The sequence below is a fragment of the Geotrypetes seraphini genome, chromosome 15, assembly GCF_902459505.1.
Source record: "Geotrypetes seraphini chromosome 15, aGeoSer1.1, whole genome shotgun sequence".
Taxonomy (NCBI): domain Eukaryota; kingdom Metazoa; phylum Chordata; class Amphibia; order Gymnophiona; family Dermophiidae; genus Geotrypetes; species Geotrypetes seraphini.
This window is the reverse complement of record NC_047098.1, coordinates 50,507,485-50,532,494: the sequence shown is the minus strand read 5'-3', so window position 1 is coordinate 50,532,494 and position 25,010 is coordinate 50,507,485. Positions and strand designations below refer to the sequence as shown.

Here is a 25,010-nt window from a genome sequence, read left to right as displayed (position 1 = left end):
CAGCACAGCTCCCTGCGCTAAAAACCGCCATCACGGTTTAGTAAAAAGGAAGGGGGTATATTTGTCTATTTTTATATAGTTGTTACTGAGGTAACATTGCATATTTTAAAGTCATCTGCCTTGACCTCTTTGAAAAAAAACTGAATATAAATGATAATTAACATTTTCTCTGCGTACAGTATGCTTTGTGTTTTTTAAATTTTTGGTTTTTTTATTCAATCATTTATCATAATTTCAACAAAATAAACTCATTGAACAAAACAAAAGTTTTCCCAATTTACAATTATAAAGAAAGAAAAATATCTCATTTTCAAATTAAATACATAAAACTTTTGAATAGTCCTCATTAAAGGGAGAAACAATTCACATACCATTGGGAATGGAAAATCAGTGTTTTTTTAAATTTTTATTGTTGGTAGATCATTTTGACTTGGGCATTTTAAAAATAGCTCTCAAGCCAAGAAAATGTGGGCACCCCTGGACTACAGTATATAGACTGGTGAGCCTGATGTCAGTGCCGGGCAGAATAGAAGAGACTATTAAAAAGAATAAAATTATAGAGCATATACATAAGCATGGATTAGTGAGACGAAGCCAACATGGATTTAGTCAAGAGAAATCTTGCCTCGACAATCTACTGCATTTCTTTGAAGGGGTGAATAAACATGTGATAGAGGTGAGCCGCTGGATATTGTGTTTCTGGATTTTCCAAAAGTTGTTTTAAAACATAACTCATTAAAAACTCTTGAGAAAACTAGAAAGTCATAGGATAGGAGGTAAATATTTTTCATTGCTTGCCCTCTAGTCCTAGTATTTTTGGAAAGGGTAGACAAGCGATTCACATCTTCCTGTTCCACTCCACTCAGTATTTTATAGACCTCTATCATATCACCCCAAGCCGTCTCTTCTCCAAGATGAAGAGCCCTAGCCGCTTTAGCATTTCCACATAGGGAAATCATCTCATCCCCTTTTATCATTTTTTTGCCCTTCTCTGTACCATTTCTAATTCCGCTATATCTTTTTTGAGATACAGTTACCAGAATTGCATGCAATACTCAAGATGTAGTAGCCCCATAGAATGATACAAAGAACATAAGAATAGCCTTACTAGGTCAGACCAATGGTTCATCAAACCCAGTAGCACGGTGGCCAATCCAGGTCACTAGTACCTGGCCAAAACCCAAGGAGTAGCAATATTCCATGCTACCGATACAGGGCAAGCAGTGGCTTCTCCCATTTCTTTCTCAATAAGACTATGGACTTTTCCTCCAGGAACTGGTCCAAACCTTCCTTAAAACCAGCTACACTATCCACCCTTACCACATCCAGAGCTTAACTATTCTCTGGTTTTAAAAGTATTTCCCTGTAATTTCTAGTGTCCCCTAGTCTTTGCAATTTTTGACGGAGTGAAAAATCGATCTATTTGTACCTATTCTACTCTACTAAGGATTTTGTAGACTTCAGTCATATCTCCCCTCAGCCGTCTCTTTTCCAAGCTGAAGAGCCCTAACCATTTTAGTCTTTCCTCATTCGAGAGGAGTTCCATCTCCTTTACTATCTTGGTTGCTCTTCTTTGAACCTTTTTAGCGCCACTATATCTTTCTTGAGATAAGGAGACCAGAATTGAACGCAATACTCCAGATGAGGTTGCACCATGGAGCAATACAGGGGCATTATAACATTCTTAGTCTTGTTGACTATCCCTTTTTTAATAATTCCTAACATCCTGTTTGCTTTTTTGACAGCCTCCGCACATTGGGTCGAAGGTTTCATCAAATTGCCTATGATGATACCCAGATCCTTTTCTTGGGTACTGATCCCCAAGGTGGACCCTAGCATCTGGTAACTGTGATGCAGGTTATTCTTCCCAAAGTGCATCACTTTGCATTTGTCCACATTAAATTTCATCTGCCATTTGGATACCCAGTCTTCCAATTTCCTAAGGTCCGCCTGCAATTTTTCACAATATACATGTGTTTTAACAACTTTGAACAGTTTAGTGTCATCTGCAAATTTACCTCACTTGTCGTTCCAATTTCCAGATAATTTATAAATAAGTTAAATAGCACCGGTCCCAGTACAGACCCCTGGGGCACTCCACTGTTTACTCTCCTCTATTGAGAAAAATGACCATTTAACCCTACTCTCTGTTTTCTATCCGATAACCAATTCCTAATCCACAAACTCAACTTTGCCACCTATCCCATGACACTTATTTTCTCAGGAGCCTCTCGTGAGGAACTTTATCAAAAGCTTTCTGAAAATCTAGATACACTATATCAATTGGCTCACCTTTATCCACATGTTTATTCACATCTTCAAAGGCTTTATAATCTCATTTTTTGTTTTCCTAATAATTTCTAACATTCTATTTGCTTTCTTAGCTGCTGGTGCACACTGAGCAGAGGGTTTCAATGTAATATCAATGATGACAGCTAGATTCTTTTATTGGGCAGTAACTCCTAATGTAGAACCTTGTATCATGTAGCTATAGGCTGGGTTCCTCTTTCCCATGTACCGTATTTTCGCGGATATAACGCGCGCGTTATACGTGATTTTACGTACCGCGCATACCCCTCGCGCGTTATATGCCTGAGCGCGGTATACAAAAGTTTTTAAACATAGTTCCCACCCCGCTCGACGCCCGATTCACCCCCCCAGCAGGACCGCTCGCACCCCCACCCCGAACGACCGCTCGCACGCGCTCCCACCCGCACCCGCATCCACGATCGGAGCAAGAGGGAGCCCAAGCCCTCTTGCCCGGCCGACTTCCCGACATCCGATACATCCCCCCCCCGGCAGGACCACTCGCACCCTCACCCCGAAGGACCGCCGACTCCCCAAAAATATCGGGCCAGGAGGGAGCCCAAACCCTCCTGGCCACGGCGACCCCCTAACCCCACCCCGCACTACATTACGGGCAGGAGGGATCCCAGGCCCTCCTGCCCTCGACGCAAACCCCCTCCCCCCAACGACCGCCCCCCCCAAGAACCTCCGCCCGTCCCCCAGCCGACCCGCGACCCCCCTGGCCGACCCCCACGACACCCCCACCCGCCTTCCCCGTACTTTGTGTAGTTGGGCCAGAAGGGAGCCCAAACCCTCCTGGCCACGGCGACCCCCTAACCCCACCCCGCACTACATTACGGGCAGGAGGGATCCCAGGCCCTCCTGCCCTCGACGCAAACCCCCCTCCCTCCAACGACCGCCCCCCCCCAAGAACCTCCGACCGACCCGCGACCCCCCTGGCCGACCCCCCCACCCCCCTTCCCCGTACCTTTGGAAGTTGGCCGGACAGACGGGAGCCAAACCCGCCTGTCCGGCAGGCAGCCAACGAAGGAATGAGGCCGGATTGGCCCATCCGTCCTAAAGCTCCGCCTACTGGTGGGGCCTAAGGCGCGTGGGCCAATCAGAATAGGCCCTGGAGCCTTAGGTCCCACCTGGGGGCGCGGCCTGAGGCACATGGGCCAAACCCGACCATGTGTCTCAGGCCGCGCCCCCAGGTGGGACCTAAGGCTCCAGGGCCTATTCTGATTGGCCCACGCGCCTTAGGCCCCACCAGTAGGCGGAGCTTTAGGACGGATGGGCCAATCCGGCCTCATTCCTTCGTTGGCTGCCTGCCGGACAGGCGGGTTTGGCTCCCGTCTGTCCGGCCAACTTCCAAAGGTACGGGGAAGGGGGTGGGGGGGTCGGCCAGGGGGGTCGCGGGTCGGTCGGAGGTTCTTGGGGGGGGGCGGTCGTTGGAGGGAGGGGGGTTTGCGTCGAGGGCAGGAGGGCCTGGGATCCCTCCTGCCCGTAATGTAGTGCGGGGTGGGGTTAGGGGGTCGCCGTGGCCAGGAGGGTTTGGGCTCCCTTCTGGCCCAACTACACAAAGTACGGGGAAGGCGGGTGGGGGTGTCGTGGGGGTCGGCCAGGGGGGTCGCGGGTCGGCTGGGGGACGGGCGGAGGTTCTTGGGGGGGGGCGGTCGTTGGGGGGAGGGGGTTTGCGTCGAGGGCAGGAGGGCCTGGGATCCCTCCTGCCCGTAATGTAGTGCGGGGTGGGGTTAGGGGGTCGCCGTGGCCAGGAGGATTTGGGTTCCCTCCTGACCCAATATTGTCGGGGAGTCGGCGGTCCTTCGGGGTGGGGGTGCGAGTGGTCCTGCCGAGGGGGGAGAAGAATCGGACGTCGAGGGGGGGCATCAGGCTTTCAGAATGGGGACAGGACTTCAAGGGGGGACAGGCAGATCTTCAAGGGGGACAGGACTTCAAGGGGGGACAGGCAGACCTTCAAGGGGGGACAGGACTTCAAGGGGGACAGGCACGGAGAGGCGGGGCAGTGCACCGAAAGTCAGGGCGGGTGAACGGTGAGTCGGGGCAACCAGGGGAGAGTCGGGGCAGTGCACCGAAAGTCAGGGTGAGTCGGGGCAACCAGATGAGAGTCGGGGAGGGCGAAAGGAGAGTCGGGGTGGCCAGAGGAGAGTCGGGGAGAGCGAAAGGAGAGTCGGGGTGGCCAGAGGAGAGTCGGGCAGCATGCGCGTTATATGCCTGAGCGCGGTATAGAAAAGTTTTTGTACATATCATCGTGATTTCTGCGCGCTATACCCCTGTGCGCGTTTTACAATGGTGCGCGTTATATCCGCGAAAATACGGTACATCATTTTGCTTACATTAAAAGCCATCTATCATTTGGATGCCCAGTCTTGTAAGGTCATCTTGCAGTTTAACAACTTTTAATAACTTTGTGTGATCATTAAAATTAAATTATCTCACTAGGTATTCCCATCTCTTGATCATTTATAAGTAAGTTAAAAGGCAGCGTTCAAGCCAGACCCCTGGGGAACCCCACTCTATATGTATATGTTTCAGCTTATTGTTTGTGTTTGATTGTATGATTATTAAGCTGCAGGGTTATTGTGTGTATACATTGAACCCTACTATTTACCTTTCTCCATTGAAAATATTGAGCATTTAACCCTACTCTCTGTTTTACCCTTCTCTCTGCTGTCTATCCTTTACCAGTTTTTAATCCTAGGACATTTTTCATTCCACATGTAATGAAACTCTGGAATTCGTTGTCAGAGAATGTGGTAAAAGCAGTTAGCTTAGCAGTATTTACAAAGATTTGGATAATTTTCTAAGGAAAAAAAAGTCAGTAAGTCATAATTATAATGGACTTAGGAAAATCCACTGCTTATATCTAGGAAAAGCAGCATAAAATCTGTTTTACTATTCTGGGATTTTGCCAGGTACTTGCGACCTGGATTGGAAACAGGATACTGGATTTAGAAACGGAGAAAAATGAAGACAGATAAACACCATATGGCCTATCTAGTCTGCCCAACCATTCCATCCACTATCCCCTCCTCTCCCTGTCTGATCAAGGCATGAACTTTTTCCCCCACACTAAGATTATATTTTATTGAATTTCTTTACAAGCACAGTAGTTGCTGAGAGATCTTGATATCTTTTTTTTATTTCTGACAGGAAAATGAACCAGGAAAACCATAAAAAGAAGAAAAATACCAAGAACTTGCCAAATACTGACCAGCCTCTAATGCAGAGTTCAGCAGAAAGTTAACTACTATATGTTCATGTGTAATATGGAATTTTTTTTGGTCTTAGTAAATGTATTAATTTAAGATACAACCTTATAACCCTTTTTATTTACAGAAGAATTGTAGGCGGCTGTACTCTAGTAAAAAGCGACTACTCAAGACTAGTCACTTACCTGTCTAACCTTAATTTAGCCCTTTTTTTAATGGGCACAGATGCTGTGCATGTTACAGATGCACAATATCTTCCCCATTAGAAAAGAAAAAAAGCACTCGCACCCCCCGCCGATGCCAGCCCTCTCTGACGAACCAGCACCAGTAACCAACCCCCCTCCATGACAGTGAAAATGGCAGGAAGAATGCCCACTTCCTCCTGCTATGCCAACCCCCATGTAAGGAAAAAATGGCAGAATGCCCACTCCTTCCTGCCCACAGAGGCCTCCCCCCCCCCTCTTGCAACTGGATTATCCCCAAAACATTCCCCCCCCCGGGTACCTTTTCCATTGGATGCAGGAAGTCCCTCCACCTTCAAGGCCTGCCTATCCAAATTGGTGGGCCTTCCCTCTTTAGTGCATCATGTGATGCACGGGACATCATGTGATGCACGGGAAGGGGCCAAAGAAGAGGGGCCTTAGGCGTCTGAGCCAATCAGGGCCTTAGGCCACTCCCCATGCATCCAATGGAATAGGTACCGGGGGGGGGGGGTTCTGGGGAGCATCCGGTGACATGAGGGAGTGGGCATCCCTCCTGCCTTTTTTGTGAGGGAGGATAGGGTAGGGGAAGGTTCAAAGGGGGTCTCTGTTGGCAGGAGTGAGTAGGCTTCCATCCTGTCAATTTTTTCCAGGGAGGGAGGGGAGTTGCCATGGCAAGAGGGAGTGGACATCCCTTTTGCCATTTTTTTTTCTCACATGGGGGTGGGGTGGGCATTCTCCTGTTTTCACTATCATGGTTGGGGGGGTCAGTTCGTCGGGGAAGGCTGTCATTGGTGGAGGTGGCCTTTTTTTTTTTTAAATGGGGCAGATATGATTTGTGTGTAACATGCACAGTATCTGTACACATTAAAAAAAAAAAGTTGTCCTGCCCCAAACAGCTGAGTCAAACACAAGAAAAAACTCCCAAAACTGCCACCAAACCTAAACAAGAAACCCACAAAAAGGCAGAGATAGTCAAACGGTTCAGAGAGTGATCGCTCAAGGCAAAATACCTAAAAAAACACAAAAAAACTTAAATAATATGATAGTTGTAAAGGTGCCCTCAGTGTGAAGGAACAGTGAAGGGAGACAATACTCCAACGCTTCACAGATTCAGGTAGAGGTAATATACCTCCACCCGCACACCATCACTGGGCACCTAGTGCCTCCCTTCGCTGTTCCTTCACACTGAGGGCACCTTTACAACCGTCACATTATTTAAGTTTTCACACACTATTTTGCGTTCTGTTTTTTCAGGTATTTTGCCTTGAGCGATCACTCTCTGAACCTTTTGACTATCTCTGTCTTTTTGTGGGTTTCTTCCAAACAGCTGAGTGGCAGAAGGCTGCTTTTGGGCTTCCCCTGCCTCTCAGCTGTTCAGGCTTTCCCTACCAGTTCTGCACATGTGTGATAGTTGCTCTCACAGCCATCAATCGGACTGGAGAGAAGGGGATTACAACGAACTTCCACATGAATCATTTGCATGTAAAATTTTTAGTGTATCAATAGCTCTTTTTGAATTGGCCAAAAAATCAGATTGGAGAGACACACATGGTCTTTCTGATCCTCTTTCAAGTTTCAAGTTTTATTAATTTTAATTTACCGACCATCAAATTAATATCTGGCCGGTTAACAAAAATTTAAAAGATAGGAAAACTAAAATAAAATAGGTGTATTAATAGTATAATGTGAACATGAATAACATTACAGGACAAACTGGAAAGTGAGGGTAGAGGGGAGGGGGGGAAGAGTTACATATTTAAGAAGAAAAAAGGGGATAGTGGGGTTTGGATAGAACATAGGGGGCGGGATCGCTTTATCAAAGCGGTTTGTTGCTGGTGAGAAGAAGAAAAATAATGTGTCTAAACATTAGCGAAGGCATCGCGGAATAGGAAAGTTTTTAGACCTGTCTTAAATTTATCTGGTCGTTGTTCATCGCGGAGTAGCTGAGGTAGGGAGTTCCAGAGGGTTGGAGCAGTTACGGCGAAGTTTACTTTTCGTGTATAGTAAAAATCTTTTATGGAAGGGATGAAAATAAGTTTTTGATCAGTTGATCTTAATGTGCATGGGGAACATTGGGGAATGAGAAGTTTATCAAGGAATGAGGGCAAGTGAGAAAGTTTTATTTTGAAGGAAAGTAAGATGATTTTATAGGTGATACGGTGGGTGATGGGGAGCCAATGTTCTTTTTTTAGAAGAGGAGTGACATGGTCGTATTTGCCTATTTTATATATAAATTTTATTGCAGTGTTTTGTATTAGTTGTAGGCGACGAATTTCTTTTTGAGGTAGACCATTGAGAAGAGAGTTACAATAGTCTAAATGGGAGATAACTAATGAGTGTATCAGAATAGTGATTGACTTGATCTCCAAAACAGATATTAAAGATCGGATGATACGTAATTTGAAAAAGCAGGTTTTAACAACTGAACTTATATGGTCGTGGAAGGTGAGATCCCTATCGATGATGACACCTAATAGTTTTATTTTAGTGTTCGTTTGAATTGAAGTAGATTTGATTGAAATATTTTCTAGTAAGAATTCTGTAGTTTTGATTGGCAGTAGGAGGCTTCGGGATTTATCTAAGTTGAGGGAGAGTTTGTTTGTGAACAGCCAATCATATATAATGTCCAATTTATTATTTATGTCTTTTATATCAGAAATGTTTGATGTATTGATCGGGTGAAGAAGTTGTATTTCGTCGGCGTATGCGAAGACAGTAAATCCAATGGATTGGGCTAATGTAAGGAGAGGAGATAGAAAGATATTAAATAGAAGTGGGGATAAGATTGAACCTTGAGGAACTCCGTAGGATTGTGTTGTAGCTGCGGAAGTAACATTGTTTACGCGAACTATGTTGTAGCGTTCGTTAAAGAAGGACGTAAACCATAAAAGAGCTGGACCTATGATACCACAGTCCTTGAGTCTGTTGATAAGAAGAGAGTGATCGATGGTATCAAAGGCTGCTGCTAGGTCAAGGGAAATAAGAACGACAGATTTTTGATGGTCGTGGTAATATTGAATGGTTGAGATAAGACCTAATAGTGATAATTCTGTTGAATGGGATGAACGGAATCCGGTTTGGCAAGGATGTAGGGCGTGAGTTTTTTCGATAAAGTCTGTAAGTTGGACGTGAATAATTTTTTCGGTTAATTTGGAAATCGTGGGTAGATTAGCGATGGGGCGGTAATTTTTAGGTAAAGAGGGATCTAGGTTGGGTTGTTTGAGTTTGGAAAAAATAAGGGCTGTTTTCCAGGCATTAGGTATGATACAGTCTGAGAGAGATTTAGATATCATTTCTGAGATGAAAAGGCCGAAGAAAGAGAAAAATTTCTTGAGAATGGAAGGGGGAATACTTTCCAAGGGATTGTTGGATATGTTTAATGATTGTAAGATAAGGTGAAGGTTGTCTAATGAAGGCATTTTGAAATTTGAAAGAGTGCTGAATGAAAGTTGTAATGAGTCGGGGTTTTGAGAAGAGGGATCTGGGAGTAATGGTCCGAGGTTTGATCTGATGTTTTTAATTTTAGTATCAAAGAAATAAGATAATTCATCTGCGTGAAGCTGGGTAGAAGGGGGTAGGTTTTTTTTCTTAGAATATTTAGAGAGTGACTGGGCTATATTAAAGAGAATAGAAGAATTACGAGTGGAGGTGATGAGTTTTGAGTAATATTCTTTTTTAGTTTTTGGATGGTTTTTTTGTAATGAGAAGCTTTTTCCTTATACATAATGAGAGAGTTATAGAGTCGTGTTTTGCACCATTTATGTTCAATAGAGCGTAGTTGTCTGAGGAGTAAAGTCAGATTTTGGTTGAACCAGGGTTGTTTTTTTTTATGGGTTTGTTTTGAAGAGGTGTGTTTTTCTATTTGAGGTGCCAAAGAATCTATTAGAGATTTGGTGGAAGTTTCCCAGAGTGAGGACTGTTCTGAGATAGAGAGAGAAGAGAAGTCTTTGAGGTTTAAATTAAAAGAGGTTTGAATTGCAGTCAGGGTTAAATCATTGGTCTTGCGGATGTAGTATTTATTCTTTTGATGTGTTTGACTAATTGGTGCTGGGAAATCTTGATGCCATGTAATTAGAGTATGATCAGACCATGGTAGAGTATAGAATTGGAAGTTTTGAAAGAGATGTGTAATTGATGTGGGACAGAGAACCATGTCTAGGGTATTTCCTGCAGAGTGGGTAGGCGTTGAGATGAGGGGAGTTAATGCTAGGTCAGAGATTAACGTTAAGAGTTCAGACGTATTGGGATGGTTAGGAGAATTGAAATGAATGTTAAAATCTCCAAGGATTATGGAGTCAGGGTAAGCAATGTTAAAGTCTGGGTCTAGGTCAAGGAGAGGTATATGCCCGGTAATGGTACGCCACACCCTTCCTCACAGTATCTTCTCAGACTTCTTGAATTGTTTTGCCCCTCTCTTTCGCATACTAGATTCAGATCATAATTGTACCAGGTAGCATTAGATGTCTTGTTTTTCACCTAAGTCGCTTTTGAGATGGCTTTGTTTTATTATGCTGAGGCTACTTGTGTAAATATCTTTATTAGATTTAAAGCAATATAGAAGTCACCCCATTTTACCCCATAAAACTTACTGCAATGTTTAACAAATTAGGAAACCAAAACTAAAATTCTACAGCAGACAATAAACAATAATTATCCAAAGGAGCCCAAAGCCTCTTAAAGTGCAGAAACCAACAATACTTAGGGATCCTTTTATCAAGCCGCGCTAGCAAGGTTAGCGCGTTGGACATTTCATCACGCGCTAACCCCCGCGGCTGGCTAAAAAACTAACGCCTGCTCAATGCAGGTGTTAGCGGCTAGTGTGGCAGGCAGTTTAACGAGTGGTATTACGTGCATTAAACCCCCTGCCCCTTAATAGCAGCTACCTCTTCATATTTACATATAAGGCAAATCCTAGCCCACCATGCATGAAAAGACAAATCGGTACTATCCTTCCATTCCGAAAGAATATTCTGTTTCGCCAGACCCATAAGAATATTAAATAATTTAGCCGTACTCTTTTGCAGTAAATGAGGAATAGCAAATGACCGTAAAATAACAATTTTATAGGTCAGCTCAAAATGTCCTAAACTCTGTGCCAAATCATATTCTAGAATACCTTCACATTAGCACACCCAAACAACATATGGTGGAAGGTGCCTACATCTGATTTATAAGTCCAACATAAATTAGAACAATGTACAGACAATTTAGAAATCCTATAAGGGTCCAAAAAGCCTGAAATGCAACATACCGTATATGGCCACTCTATCTTAGCAAAAGCAGAATCTTGCTACTGATAGGGTTAGAGGGTGCTTAATTATTTAGCAGCATGGAAAGGGCAGCCCTGGTTTTTTTTTAAAGGCAATTTTAGTCAAAATTTCTCAACTTATACATGGTAATCTGTGTGACAAATGCTATAGTATGTTCAACCTGTAACCCGTTCTGAGTTCTTTGGGGACAACGGGATAGAAAATGAATGAAGTAATTAATTCAAATCAATCAATCTTCATTTCTGAGAAACAAGTTTATGCATCCTCTTTCTATAAAAACTATCAAACTGTAATATTATCTTCATCTCTCCAATTTAGTTCTAGTGTTTTACTTTTTCGATTTAAGAATTTTTACTGAAAAATACATGGATCAAGATTAGGGCCCAGCAAAATAGCAAAAGCTATTGTAAAGAATAGACTGCAGGGCAAATAAATAAATGTGGCTTAATGAAAAGGATCTAACATGCTTTTAGCTGGGGACCTGATTAAGATACACACAGACTAGGCAGGTGCCTAATGCATAGGTTCGGGGGGGGGGGGGGAGAGGAATGTCAGATGGTAGTCCTAACCAGAACTGTTTAAATTTTTTCAGGCACCTATAAACTTGTAAATTGTCTCCAAGTCAGTAGGATGGCTAAAGTTTCTGGAGTAAGAGGCAGTGTCCTATTGTGGACTTGGTTATTAGTTAAGATAGGAGCAGGGCTATGTCTGAATTGACAGTTTTCCCAGTGCAGAGAAGTAGATAGTGAAGTATCTCATAGATCTGTTCTTTATGCAGTTACAAGTACTGTACTTGGTACCCAAAAGTAGATCAAATACCTCAAAGGTCATTTAAGGGATAAGAAAGGACTCTCTCAAACCACTGTTCCAGTGCAACAGGTGTAGAAATCTTGAACAGCTGGATAATCAACCTTAAAGTGTGTGTTTTTGCAGAAGGCATCAATCATTTTATTTGGCTCCGCCTCCTTCAGTGGGCGGTGTTATAATCCTCTTTGTACCAAAGCAATTGAATAGCACTAGATAGCACAGTTACTTACCGTAACAGGTGTTATCCAGGGACAGCAGGCAGATATTCTTAACGTATGGGTGACGTCACCGATGGAGCCCCGGTACGGACACTTTTTACTAGAAAATTCTAGTTGGCCGCACCGCGCATGCGCGAGTGCCTTCCCGCCCGACGGAGGAGTGCGTGGTCCCCAGTTAAGATAAGCCAGCTAAGAAGCCAACACGGGGAGGTGGGTGGGACGTAAGAATATCTGCCTGCTGTCCCTGGATAACACCTGTTACGGTAAGTAACTGTGCTTTATCCCAGGACAAGCAGGCAGCATATTCTTAACGTATGGGTGACCTCCAAGCTAACAGAGAGGGAGGAGGGATGGTTGGCCATTAGGAAAATAAATTGTGTAACACAGATTGGCCGAAGTGCCAATCCCGTCTGGAGAAGGTATCCAGATAGTAGTGAGTAGTGAACGTGTGAACTGAGGACCAAGTGGCAGCCTTGCAGATTTCCTCGATGGGCGTGGAACGGAGGAAAGCCACAGAAGCAGCCATAGCTCTAACCCTGTGGGCTGTGACAGCACCTTCCAGTGAGAGACCGGCCCGAGCATAACAGAACGCAATGCAGGCGGCAAGCCAGTTGGAAAGCGTCCGTTTAGAGACAGGACGACCTAGACGGTTAGGGTCGAAGGACAAAAAGAGCTGAGGAGACGAGCGGTGAGCCCTGGAACGGTCAAGGTAGTATGCAAGGGCACGCTTACAGTCCAGCGTGTGCAATGCCTGTTCCCCAGGATGAGAATGGGGTTTAGGGAAAAAGACAGGCAACACAATGGACTGGTTGAGATGAAAGTCCGAGACCACCTTGGGGAGGAATTTCGGATGGGTGCGCAGAACCACCTTGTCATGGTGAAAAACAGTGAAAGGTGGGTCGGCAACCAGTGCATGCAGCTCACTAACCCTCCTGGCAGAGGTGATGGCAATGAGGAAAAGCACCTTCCATGTAAGAAATTTGAGTGAAGTTGTGGCAAGAGGCTCAAACGGAGGTTTCATGAGGGCTGATAAAAACCACATTCAGGTCCCAGACGACTGGAGGAGGCTTCAGAGGTGGTTTGACATTGAAAAGGCCTCTCATGAACCGGGAAACCAGGGGATGAGCCGTAAGAGGTTTTCCGAGGATAGGCTCATGAAACGCAGTGATGGCACTGAGGTGGACTCTGATTGAGGTCGACTTGAGGCCAGCGTCGGAGAGAGAGAGCAAATAGTCCAGTACAGTTTCCACCGCCAATGAGGTGGGATCGTGATGAAGCAGACACCAAGAGGAGAACCGGGTCCACTTCTGATGGTAACATTGGAGGGTGGCCGGTTTCCTGGAGGCATCCAGAATACGACGGACAGGCTGAGACAGATTCTCTGGAGAGGTCAGCCCGAGAGAAACCAAGCTGTCAGGTGGAGCGAGGACAGATTGGGATGTAGTAGAGACTGATGCTGCTGTGTAAGTAGAGTAGGAAACACAGGAAGAGGAATGGGCTCCCTGGAGCTGAGCTGGAGCAGGAGGGAGAACCAGTGTTGGCGAGGCCACCGAGGAGCGATGAGAATCATGGTGGCTCTGTCCCTGCGGAGTTTGGATAACGTCCGCAACATCAGAGGCAGTGGAGGAAAGGCATAGAGGAACCGATCCGTCCAGTCGAGCAGGAATGCATCCGGGGCCAGACGATGAGGAGAGAAGAGTCTGGAACAGAACTGGGGCAGCTGATGGTTGTGAGGAGCTGCAAAGAGGTCCACCTGAGGAGTGCCCCAGCGAGCAAAGATGGAGCGGAGTGTGGGAGGATCCAGAGTCCACTCGTGAGGTTGAAGGATGCGGCTGAGATTGTCGGCCAGGGAGTTCTGTTCGCCCTGGATATAGACAGCCTTGAGGAAGAGACTGTGGGCCGTGGCCCAGGTCCAGACAGACCTGGATGGCCTCCTGACAGAGGAAGGGAGATCCGGTGCCGCCTTGCTTGTTTATGTAGTACATGGCGACTTGGTTGTCTGTGCATAGGAGAAGAACCTGAGGGTAGAGAAGGTGCTGGAAGGCTTTGAGAGCATAGAACATGGCTCTGAGTTCCAGGAAATTGATGTGATGTTGACGCTCCTGAGGGGTCCAGAGTCCCTGGGTGCGAAGATCTCCCAGGTGAGCTCCCCACGCATAAGGGGAGGCATCTGTGGTTATGATCATGGAGTGAGGGGGTAGATGAAAGAGTAGACCCCTGGAAAGATTGGAGGAGTTCAACCACCATTGAAGAGATTGCTGAAGAGACGATGTCACAGAGATGGGATAAGAAAGAGAATCGGTGGTCTGTGACCATTGGTTGGCTAGAGTCCACTGAGGTGTCCTGAGGTGGAGTCGCGCCAGAGGAAGTACATGGACCGTCGAGGCCATGTGGCCCAGGAGGATCATCATCTGCCGAGCTGGAATGGAGTGATGAAGGAGCACCTGACGGCAGAGGTGGAGCAGGGTTCGATGGCGGTCGGAGGGGAGAAATGCCCTCATTAGAGTGGTGTCGAGAACTGCTCCAATGAACAAGTCGCTGTGTGGGAAGCAGATGCGACTTGGGGTAGTTGATCTCAAACCCCAGGAGATGGAGGAACGAGATGGTGTGTTGAGTGGCTTGTAGCACAAGCGGAGACGTAGGTGCTTTCACCAGCCAATCGTCCAAGTAGGGGAACACCTGAAGGTCGTGAGACCTGAGGAAGGCCGCCACCACAAGGCACTTGGTGAACACCCTGGGTGATGATGCGAGGCCAAAGGGTAGCACTTTGTACTGATAGTGATGGTGCCGTATCTGAAACCGTAGATAGTGACGTGAAGTTGGATTGATAGGGATGTGAGTGTAGGCCTCCTTGAGGTCTAGGGAGCATAGCCAGTCGTGGTGAGAGAGAAGCGGGTAAAGCGTGGCCAGGGAGAGCATTCTGAACTTTTCTTTGACCAGACACTTGTTGAGATCCCGGAGATCTAGGATGGGACGAAGGTCTCCTGTTTTTTTGGGAACCAGGAAGTAGCGGGAGTAGAATCCCTGACCCCTTTGGTCCGGAGGCACCTCTTCGATGGCATTGAGAAGAAGGAGGGATTGGATCTCCCTCAGGAGGAAGGGGGTTTGGGAGGAGTGAGAAGCAGACTCTACGGGAGGATGGTCTGGTGGAAGAGTCTGGAAGTTGAGAGTAGCCGTGGCGAATGATGTTGAGGACCCACTGGTCCGAAGTGATGACCTCCCAACAGCTGAGGAAAAGTTGAAGACGTCCTCCGATAGGTTGAGGGAGAGGTAGCGACGGGGGGAGACTGGTTATGCTCTGGAGAAAGGAGTCAAAAGGGTTGAGATGGTTTTGATGAAGGAAGAGGCTTGGCAGGCTGAGTCTGCGGGCGAGCCTGAGGCTGATGCTGGTGGCGAGGACGGCGAGACTGTTGTTGAGGCGGGTTGAGAGGTCTGGCCGAGAACCTGCGTTGGTAAGAAGACTGTTGTCTGTAGGGGCGAGTAGGCGGAGTCTTCTTCTTAGATTTGATCAGAGTGTCCCACCTGGTCTCATGTGCGGAGAGCTTCTGGGTTGTCGAGTTCAGGGACTCTCCGAAGAGTTCATCACCCAGACAAGGTGCGTTAGCCAGGCGGTCCTGGTGGTTAATGTCTAGGTCAGAGACTCTCAGCCATGCCAAACGGCGCATAGCCACCGCCATGGCAGATGCGCGAGAGGTCAGCTCAAACGAGTCGTAGATGGAGCGAACCATGAACTTCCCGAGTTGGAGGAGGCTGGAAATTTGTTGCTGGAAAAGAGGGACCTTACGTTCAGGGAGATATTTCTGTAAGGAGGAGAGCTGTTGCACCAGATGCTTCATGTAGAAGGAGAAGTGGAAGGTGTAATTGTTTGCTCTATTGGCTAGCATGGCATTTTGGAAAAGGCGCTTACCAAATTTATCCATAGTTTTTCCCTCTCTGCCAGGAGGGGTGGAGGCATATACACTGGAACCCTGAGATTTTTTTAAAGTAGATTCCACCAGGAGGGATTCGTGGGGCAATTGAGGTTTGTCAAACCCTGGGATTGGAATAACCCGGTACAAGCTATCCAATTTGCGGGGGGCCCCGGGAACAGTGAGGGGAGTCTCCCAGTTTTTATAGAAAGTTTCCCGTAAGACGTGGATGGGCAACTTTAGAAATTCCTTGGGAGGTTGCTCAAAGTCTAGGGCATCGAGAAAAGCCTGAGACTTTTTAGAGTCGGACTCTAAGGGGATGGAAAGAGCTGCTGACATCTCCCTAAGGAATTTAGAGAAAGAGGATTGCTCTGGTTTTGAGACGGTGTCGGTCATGGAGGGTTCTTCGTTAGTTGATGAAGCGTCCTCTTCGGTACCGTGTGGGGAGTCTTCCCACAAGTCTGGGTCTCTAACGTCGGGGTGTGCACGTTTGGACATTGGTGTAGAGGGCTCGGCATGGCGGGTCTTTGAGAGAGATTTGCCTGAGCGCACCGAGGCGGTACCGGGTGAGGAAGACCGATGTCGTTCCCGGGATCGGGCAGGGTCGGCAGCAGCACGGGTATGCGCTGTAGGTGTTTCAGCCAAGAGCACCGGCATGGAGGTATTAATCGGTACCGAGGGGGTCGACACCGATGGGACAGTGCGAGGCTCGGACCGGTCCTGTACCGGAAGGTGCGGCGCCAGCAACAGTTGTTGAAGTTGTTGCTGCAGCTGCTCCTGTAACTGTGTTTGGAGTATGGCCGCGATGCGGTCATCCAGGGGAGGCACCGGTACCGCTTTTTTCTTCTTCGGTACCAGAGGTGCCGCTCTACGCTCCGGTGATAAGGAGGCCGATGATGAGGCACTCACCGATATTGGAGCGGAGCGTTTGCGGGGTCGGTGCGGTGCCGGGAGGGCCGGTGTCGCAACCGTGGCAGGAGGGCGCTCGAGGGAAGTGGAAGGCTTCTTAGCCGGCTTACCTGGGCCCAACGACCCCGAGGAAGGGTCCGGTGGTGTCGATATCGTCGGTGCCGACTTTTGGGGTGCCGTCGACGTCGCAGCAGGTTCCATGGCAGATCCGGTACCGAACAAAATATTTTGTTGGATCTGCCTATTTTTCAATGTGCGCTTTTTAAGCGTAGCACAGAGGGTGCAGGTGTCAGCCCGATGCTCTGGACCCAAGCACTGCAGGCACCAATTGTGCGGGTCGGTGAGAGAGATCGGGCGTGCACACCGCTGGCACTTCTTAAAGCCCGGTTGAGGGGGCATGAAGGGAAACACGGCCTCCGCAAAATCAAAGCCGGAGGCCTGTATGGTGACAACAGGCCCCGCTGGGGCCGGCTCGAAAAAATGAAAGAAAACTCGACGAGTTGTTGTTTTTTTTAAAAGAAAATTAAAGGAATCCGAAGGAAAAAAATCGAAAAAAATACGCGAGCGGGAAGGCAAACTAAATAATTTCAACAGCCGTTGAAACACATGCGACTTCTTCGCTCCGCGGAAACGAAGAAACTGGGGACCACGCACTCCTCCGTCGGGCGGGAAGGCACTCGCGCATGCCCGGTGCGGCCAACTAGAACTTTCTAGTAAAAAGTGTCCGTACCGGGGCTCCGTCGGTGACGTCACCCATACGTTAAGAATATGCTGCCTGCTTGTCCTGGGATAAAACTACTAGATAATCAAAATATACAGAAAGGATGAGGTATGAGGAAGCAACAACTTTTCTTCTGTTCTGCTCTCCAAATAACATGCATAAACACATGAAATGAAAAAGAAAGCATTTGAACTTCAAACAAATTGGACCAAACAAGCCACCTACCTAAGTGCAACCTGCACTGACAGTTAAGGATTTTCTTTTACCAATACTTGTGAGGCTCCCCCCTCTCTATTAGATGGTTTAGGATTCCCAAGGGGTGTCCAACCTTTTGGCTTCCCTGGGCCGCATTGGCTGGAAAAAATGTTTATGGGGCCGCGCAAACGCTGCAGCAAGACAGAGGAGGGAGCCGGCAAAACGATAAACACCCGAGGGCTGCAGAAGAAAACACTGAATCGCCCTCGACCGGGGCCACACAAAATACTTCACAGGGCTGCATGCGGCCCTCGGGACACAGGTTGGACACCCCTGCACAAGGTGGTTGTGCGCCTTTAACCCTTGTGAATGGGGAGGGGGAGTGTATTTTATTTAATTATGTTACTGAAATACATTAGAGGCTCTGGCAGAGACCCATTTACAAAGTATATAATTCTTGCCAATTTATTTCCAAATAAGTGCAGGACCTTTATTCTTACCAATTCATATTTCCAAATTAATAAAAGGCTTGCTTTATTTGGGTATCTACTCGAGTTTCTAATGGATTTTCTACATATGAGGGTTCAAAAGCTGTAGGAGGATCAATTTAGTTCTCCCTGAAGAATAATGCTGCATTACTTTGAATCACAACTTTCATTTGTGTTCACTCTAATTGCATTTTTTCAAATCAAATATATAAATCTTTCATGCAAGCAAGGCAGATCATATAGAAAAGGAAAGAAGATTCAAAAGAGAGAAGTGGGAAAAACTACGTCATTACACCTGCTTAAAAGAACACATCTGTATCAGAATAAACAGTAGAAAAACGAATTCTTAATCCCACAGAAAACTAGATATGTTAGGTCCTGCTACCAGGCCAAAGCTATGATCTGGGCAGGAATAACTACCACCAACAGAACCTGTCATTTTCCTGTTACGATTATTATTTTATAAATTATTTCTTTATGTACCACTAGTTCTTATCTTTAGTGTCATATTCAATGCGTCCATTCATTTAAATTGCTGTACTTAGTATACAGTACATAAATAAAGAGGTGCAATTGCCCTTAGTCTATTTGAAAGCAGGTATTAATAAAAAATAAGAATAAAATTATACTTTTAAAAAAAAATTAAACTAACTTAATGAGTGTAAGCAGTAACTATACATATAAAGATAGACTTTTTATTTTAGTTGGCTTAAGTTATATTTAGCCAAAAAGCACAAGTTAGTGAAATTCAACAACAGAACAATATAAATACTTATTCATCATGAAACGTGCCAGGTACGCTCTCGCATTAATGCGAATATATTCGTAGTAAGCACAGGCTTATTCAAAAATTCAGCTTAATTTCAAGCTGGTCCCTAGTCTGCCTTAACTGCGCCTCCAAGTCTATGCATAAAAATTATTTGTAGAGCCAGTGTGAATTAAAACTAAAAGGCATGCATCAGCATTGATGCTGATCTTTTAACTCCCAGTGCATTAACAATTTGGAGATAAACCACAGTTAAGTAGCATTGTGTTTAAGTCCTCGGAGCCCTGGCTTCAATATCAAAGAACATCGCCTGGTCCACTGGCACATAAATGTGGGCGACTCGCACATGCAGCGATCTAGCGGCAGGCGAAGGTCACCCACACGCATGCGCCAGCAGATCAGGCGTCCTCTGCTGCTGCAGGCTAGCGCGAGTGTCCATGAGAGCCTAGCTACGTCAGGCCGGACGGACAGCACGAGCACTTGCGCTGAATTTGGAATTTGTGAAAGGGACTCGGACGACCCTGGCTGCGTAGTTGATCGAAGGGAGACTCCTATAGTCGCAAGTGAACCTGGCAAGACGCGCGCGACCAGCCGCCCTGCGCCTTGCCTTCTCTGGGGTCCCGCCCCCCTCCGATGCGACTTCCTATTTCCGGCAAGGCGGGACCCATCCGAGGGAGAGAGGTTGTGTCAGAGGGGACGGGGCACCGGCGAAGGAAAGTTGCGGGTTTGGTGGTGGGCGATCTCAGGTATGAGTTTGACGAGAGGGTAGAAAGATGGGGGAGGAGGAGGCGGAGGGTGTTTTCAGGAAGAGGTGCTGGTTCGTGGACAACGAGGAGAGGGGGAGACATGTTGGACCGGGGAGGGGGAGAGGGAGAGATGGGAGACCGGTCCCCCAATGCGGGTGAAGAGGGGCCCTCGGCGTGTGACTTGGTACCTCTGCAGAACTGAGATCTTTAGTAATATTATGACATAATAGAGGATTTATATTTTACTTCCTGATTGTTATGATATAACCTACACCTTTACACTTTCACCTTCTATTACCTAATACTACAGATTCTTAATGGAATGCTGTTTTGTGGTGGTAGATTTGTAGGGCAAAAATACACTGTACTTTTCCTAGAAATAGTGTAATTCTAAGTGTATTAGATATCTTTTAGCCTCGGGAAAAGTAAAAGAGGAGCTATACTATGGAAGCAGTTAGTTGGACAAGACTTAGGCCAGTGTTTTTGTTTTGTTTTTTTAAATACAAGGTTTGGATGCCAGTGGTAGCCCTGGGAGACCTCTGGAGTGTCCCTCATTGTCTTTTTTTTTTTTTTTTTTTTTAATCTTTTTCTTTTCTGCTACTCTACCCCAGCTCAGGACAGAAAGAGGAAAGTGGATGGGAGTAAGAGAGACACAAGCTTGAAAGACAAGGCACTTATCAATAGACAGAAGAATGCATTTAAAAATGCTCACAACATTGAGGATAAGTGGTGAGGATGAATGTCATTGACACACATTGGTCAGCAGTGTCATGGTTCTGCATGGGAAGATATTTGGCGACTCTCCTTCAACACCTTAGAATCCAAAGTGGCCCCAGCTTAAAAATTAATGAAGATCACTGAGTTAGGCAGTTATTCAATTACCCTTCCTGTGTTCTGCATTAACTTATGCAGCAAGTATGCATATCAGTTAACACCAGTTTTCAAAAGAAAGTACAGTAGAACCCCTGTATTTGCGGATAATGATGAACCCTATATGTAAGCTGTTTTTCTGACGTTTTAACCCTCAAGGGATGATGGAGCAGTGGAAAATATCTTCTACGTACATAGGGCTCCTTTTACTAAGGTGCGCTAGCGTTTTTAGCGCACGCTAACCCTGCGCTACGCACCAAGAACTAATGCCAGCTCGATGCTGGTGTCGGCGTCTAACATGCACGGCAATGCAGCGAGCGCTAAGAGCGCGCTAAAACCACTAGTGCAGCTTAGTAAAAGGAGCCCATAGTTTAAATACATTTTCACATTACATCTTTACATTTATTTCTTTAAAAATATCCTGGCTTTTTGTGGATACTCACCGGCTGCTCTGTTCTTCATTGTTGCTACAATGATATTTTCAAGCTGCTGTAAACCATGGATAACTGAAACTGCGGAAACCAAATCCGCAGTTATGGGGTTCTACTGTATACATATACATATAATTTTCCTATGGAAAATTACCTTGAGAAAAAGTACATGTGCGCACATTTGTTATTTATGGCTTTTAAAACAGATTTTTCTCCAATTCAATGGAATATGTTTAATTTTTCAAAAATATATTTGATCATACTGTTGCTTGGATACTTGCCCTCCATATATAATGAAAGTGGCATTGTTAGATTTCAAAACTCTTATTATTTGAATGGATCCAAGCTCAATTGGACACCTATCCCTAAAGACAAGAAAGAACTTGGGTTATTTCTAATTATAAATTAGAAGCATAAGTACCTTTATTAAACTAAAGGAAGGTTCTGGTCACCTTTCAAGTAACAAGTCATTTTAGGTAAGTTTAATATTTTGTATCATTCTCAGTCCAGTTTCAGGTGAGGAATGGCCAAGTGGTAGAGCTGCTGCCTATGCATCCAAAAGTTGTGGAGTCCAATCCCAGGGTTGCTCCTTATGATACTGCCAGTGTGATATCTGGGGTACTTGAAGTTAAAGCCAAAGAACTCACTTTCTTGGCAATCTTTTTAAACATTTCATCCAAGTGCAGTTGCTTCATGTCATGTTTTGAACTTTCCCTGTGTATTTTTTCATGCAATAAATGCAAATCCAGTGTTCCGTAAAGGTGGTACGTTTCTCCAGCCCTTTGATTAATTCACTCACCAACTCAATTAACTTTTCACAGGAAAGTCTTTTGGCTACATCTGTTTTCATCTTCATCACTTCCTGTATTTTCATCAGCATTCAAACGGTGTCTATAATTTCTGAGTCTATAAGATGATGCACAACAGGTGTTTCTTCATCAACATTCATCCACTCGGCCAGATTTTCTTCTTTAAGATAACTTGTTATATCCTTGGCAAACAAACAGGTCCTGTAACTTTTTTTTTTTTTTTTTTTGCATACTCAAGCAACTCATGTACATCTCTTTTTTTTCTTTGAGAAATGAAAATGTGTGAAATTGATGTCAACATTTTAACCAGGTACATTATTAAACACCAAGGCAGGCCACAACTTATGTCAGGCTTTCTTAACCCTTTCAGGACCATAAGGATCGTAGGCCAATTTTTGTGGTTTTGACAACATTTTTATGGTAAAAAGGGCTTGCAGATGCCAAAAAATTGATTTTTTTTTGTGAAATATCATTATTTTTTTTTAAAAAAATCAAACTTCTGGCTTATGGACAGTGTGGCAAGTGAATCTTCTCGTCAATCTGGCAACGACGCTAATGAATGAATGTCGGAACCAGTTTGTTTACATAAAGGCAGTATCATATGGAATCCGTACATATCAAATTTAGAACTGTAGACTATCCCAATCAAAATTTATAGGATTTTAAAGTTATGGGACAAATATGTCCCTTGGTCCTGAAAGGGTTAAGCGTAGATGCTTCCACGTTCTCCCATCCTCTAGCGATGAACCCAAGAACATCCTTGCATAAGAACATAAGAATTGCCGCTGCTGGGTCAGACCAGTGGTCCATCATGCCCAGCAGTCTGCTCACACGGCGGCCCCCAGGTCAAAGACCAGTGCTCTAAATGAATCCAGCCTCGCCTACGTACGTTCCAGTTTAGCAGGAACTTGTCCAACTTTGTCTTGAATCCCTGGAGGGTGTTTTCCCCTATAACAGACTCCGGAAGAGCGTTCCAGTTTTCTACCACTCTCTGGGTGAAGAAGAACTTCCTTACGTTTGTACGGAATCTATCCTTCATGTTAAATTTTAATAAACGTCGGTATAGACTTGCCCATATGCATGCAATTGTTCTCAATTTGTTTTACTACTATTCAAGGATCATCGGAGTCTGATGCAGTAATCCTTAATTCAGTTTTTAGAAAAACTGCTTGCATCGTCATCGATTCTTTCTTTGTTCATGCTTTTATTATGATTTCTTTATATAATTCCAATAACTTAAATGTTTTTCACTTTCTTAAATATTGTTTAAAACTTAGCTAAAGCACATATTTAGCTGGAGCCCTGTTGGCTGGGGATTTCTGCCGACATGTTTCACTTCTCGGGCTCAAGCAGTGTTCTCCCTAGTGTCTTTTAGCCGGGCGCTCCGCCCAGCTAATTTAGGTGCGCACCCGGCTGTCATCTCGCATGAAAAATGCGGAGTCCCAGAATGAGGCTTGAAATTCAGCCAGACAGTCTGGAACAGCACTGTTAAATAGTGAAACCACAACTACCCTTCAAAATCTAGTTGACAGGACAATACTGGCTACAGCGGTTCTTATTACAGGAGGCGTTCACAAATCTCTCCAGTTCGCTGGGTCCTTCATATTTTTGTGCTTTTCCAGTAATGCCTCCTTTCCGCTTCTCTCCGTCAACCAAATCGAGAAACACTGTCAGGCATACGCGGCGGAAAGCCACTCAATTCAAAAAGAAGTTGGATGCTACGGCGGGAGTCTGTTATTTTTGCGCGGGAGTTAAGAGCTCAGAGGAGCGTCTGTTGCTCAGTATAGAGTGATTTTGTGGTACGATTGGTATGTTTCCGCGCTCGGGGAGAGTTTCAAAAGAAGAATGTGAGTGAATTTGGTGTTGAGGGAAGGGGGTAGACAACGTACATAAGCGGCTATGATTGATATTACAGGGGAATTTGTCTCTTTTGTAATTTTTTTAAAAGACTTTTCTGCAGAAAAATTGGAATAGACTCAATTACTGTTTCTGGTGGAACTTGTATCACATTTATAAAATGGAAAGAACAATTGCGTTACAAAAAGAATATTATAAAAAATTTATAGAGATCTGGGGCCATTGACAAAATTTTGTAATGAATAAATACCATTTTTCCATTATAAATATTAATGCAGATGAAGAGTGGGGGGAGGGATTTCTGAATTTAAGTACATTTTTGTTCATTGGATAAGAATTCTTGTATGATATATTTGATTCGTATGGGAGGGAATGGATTAAATTTTATGTATTAATGTCAAAATGATAAGAAATTTAAGTGATGTATACAAACCAATTTATCAATTATTTATGCACTTGTTGTAAGAGATAAAGTGAATAAAGAATAAAAAAAAACCTTTTCTGCGTTGTCGCCTTCTCTGCCTGGCCAAGGGTATTTGGGGTTTGGCCCCCTTTTCCCATCTAGGTTGCAGCAAAGTGGTGCTGATGATGCCGCTGAAGATTGGGAAGGTGAGTCTTAGCAGGGGGTTTGGAGGTGCACTTTGGTGGGCGGGCGCTAGTGGGGGTTCTGTTTACTTCCCCTTTCTCGATCCTCCTCTTCCATTGACGTTTGCTTTGCGGGGCATTCCCTCTGTAGTTCCTCTACCTGAGCACTGAGTATTGATGCACCTTCTTGTCTAGTTTGTCTCTTGACTAGAGAGTAAACTCTTTCTTTTGAGCAAGGACTATCTCTTCTATTGTGTGAAAATCATATGTGGTTTAAGAAACAGCTAAAGACATTGCTTTTCATGATGTTCTGTTATGCTCTCTAGGGTTGAGAGATGCTGAAGATGTCTAGACTACTTGTACTATGTTATAACATTCTTAGATTTAGTTGATGTTTGCTTTGTGTACTGTTGTTTGTTTTCAATATTATGTATGTTCTGTTCACCGCCTAGATTTTAAGCGGTTTATAAATTTTTTAAAATAAATAAAATATATGTTTTGATGTGCAGCACTGTGTATGTCTAGTAGCACTATAGAAATGAGAAGTAGTAGTCGTCTGGCTTGGCAGGTAGGGCAGCATAGTGATGCAGAAAGAAGTGTTTTCCAAGTAATGACCCCCTATGCTCAAAAGCTTTCCGTGCTGGTAAGCCTCATTAAAGCAGGCCGTAACGGAAGCTCTCTTCCTGATGCTCATTAGGGTTCTCGGGG

The 25,010-nt window shown here is 45.1% G+C and overlaps 2 protein-coding genes across 7 annotated transcripts in view; both read left to right on the top strand.

The window, feature by feature from the left end:
- Positions 1 to 5,615, top strand: part of DDX52 (DExD-box helicase 52) — a 55,454-nt gene extending 49,839 nt beyond the window's left edge. For both annotated transcript variants that reach the window (XM_033922711.1, XM_033922712.1), the window contains exon 15: positions 5,461 to 5,615. In XM_033922711.1, the coding sequence (XP_033778602.1) occupies positions 5,461 to 5,554 (94 nt within the window). In that variant the 3' untranslated portion in view covers positions 5,555 to 5,615. The remainder of the gene's footprint in view (positions 1 to 5,460) is intronic.
- Positions 5,616 to 19,375: 13,760 nt separating this feature from the next.
- SYNRG (synergin gamma) overlaps positions 19,376 to 25,010 on the top strand; it is a 132,583-nt gene continuing 126,948 nt past the window's right edge. For 3 of the 5 annotated variants that reach the window (XM_033921945.1, XM_033921943.1, XM_033921940.1), the window contains exon 1: positions 19,376 to 19,528. In XM_033921945.1, coding sequence (XP_033777836.1) covers positions 19,390 to 19,528 — 139 coding nt within the window. In that variant the 5' untranslated portion in view covers positions 19,376 to 19,389. The other 2 variants (XM_033921941.1, XM_033921942.1) reach the window with 2 other exon arrangements.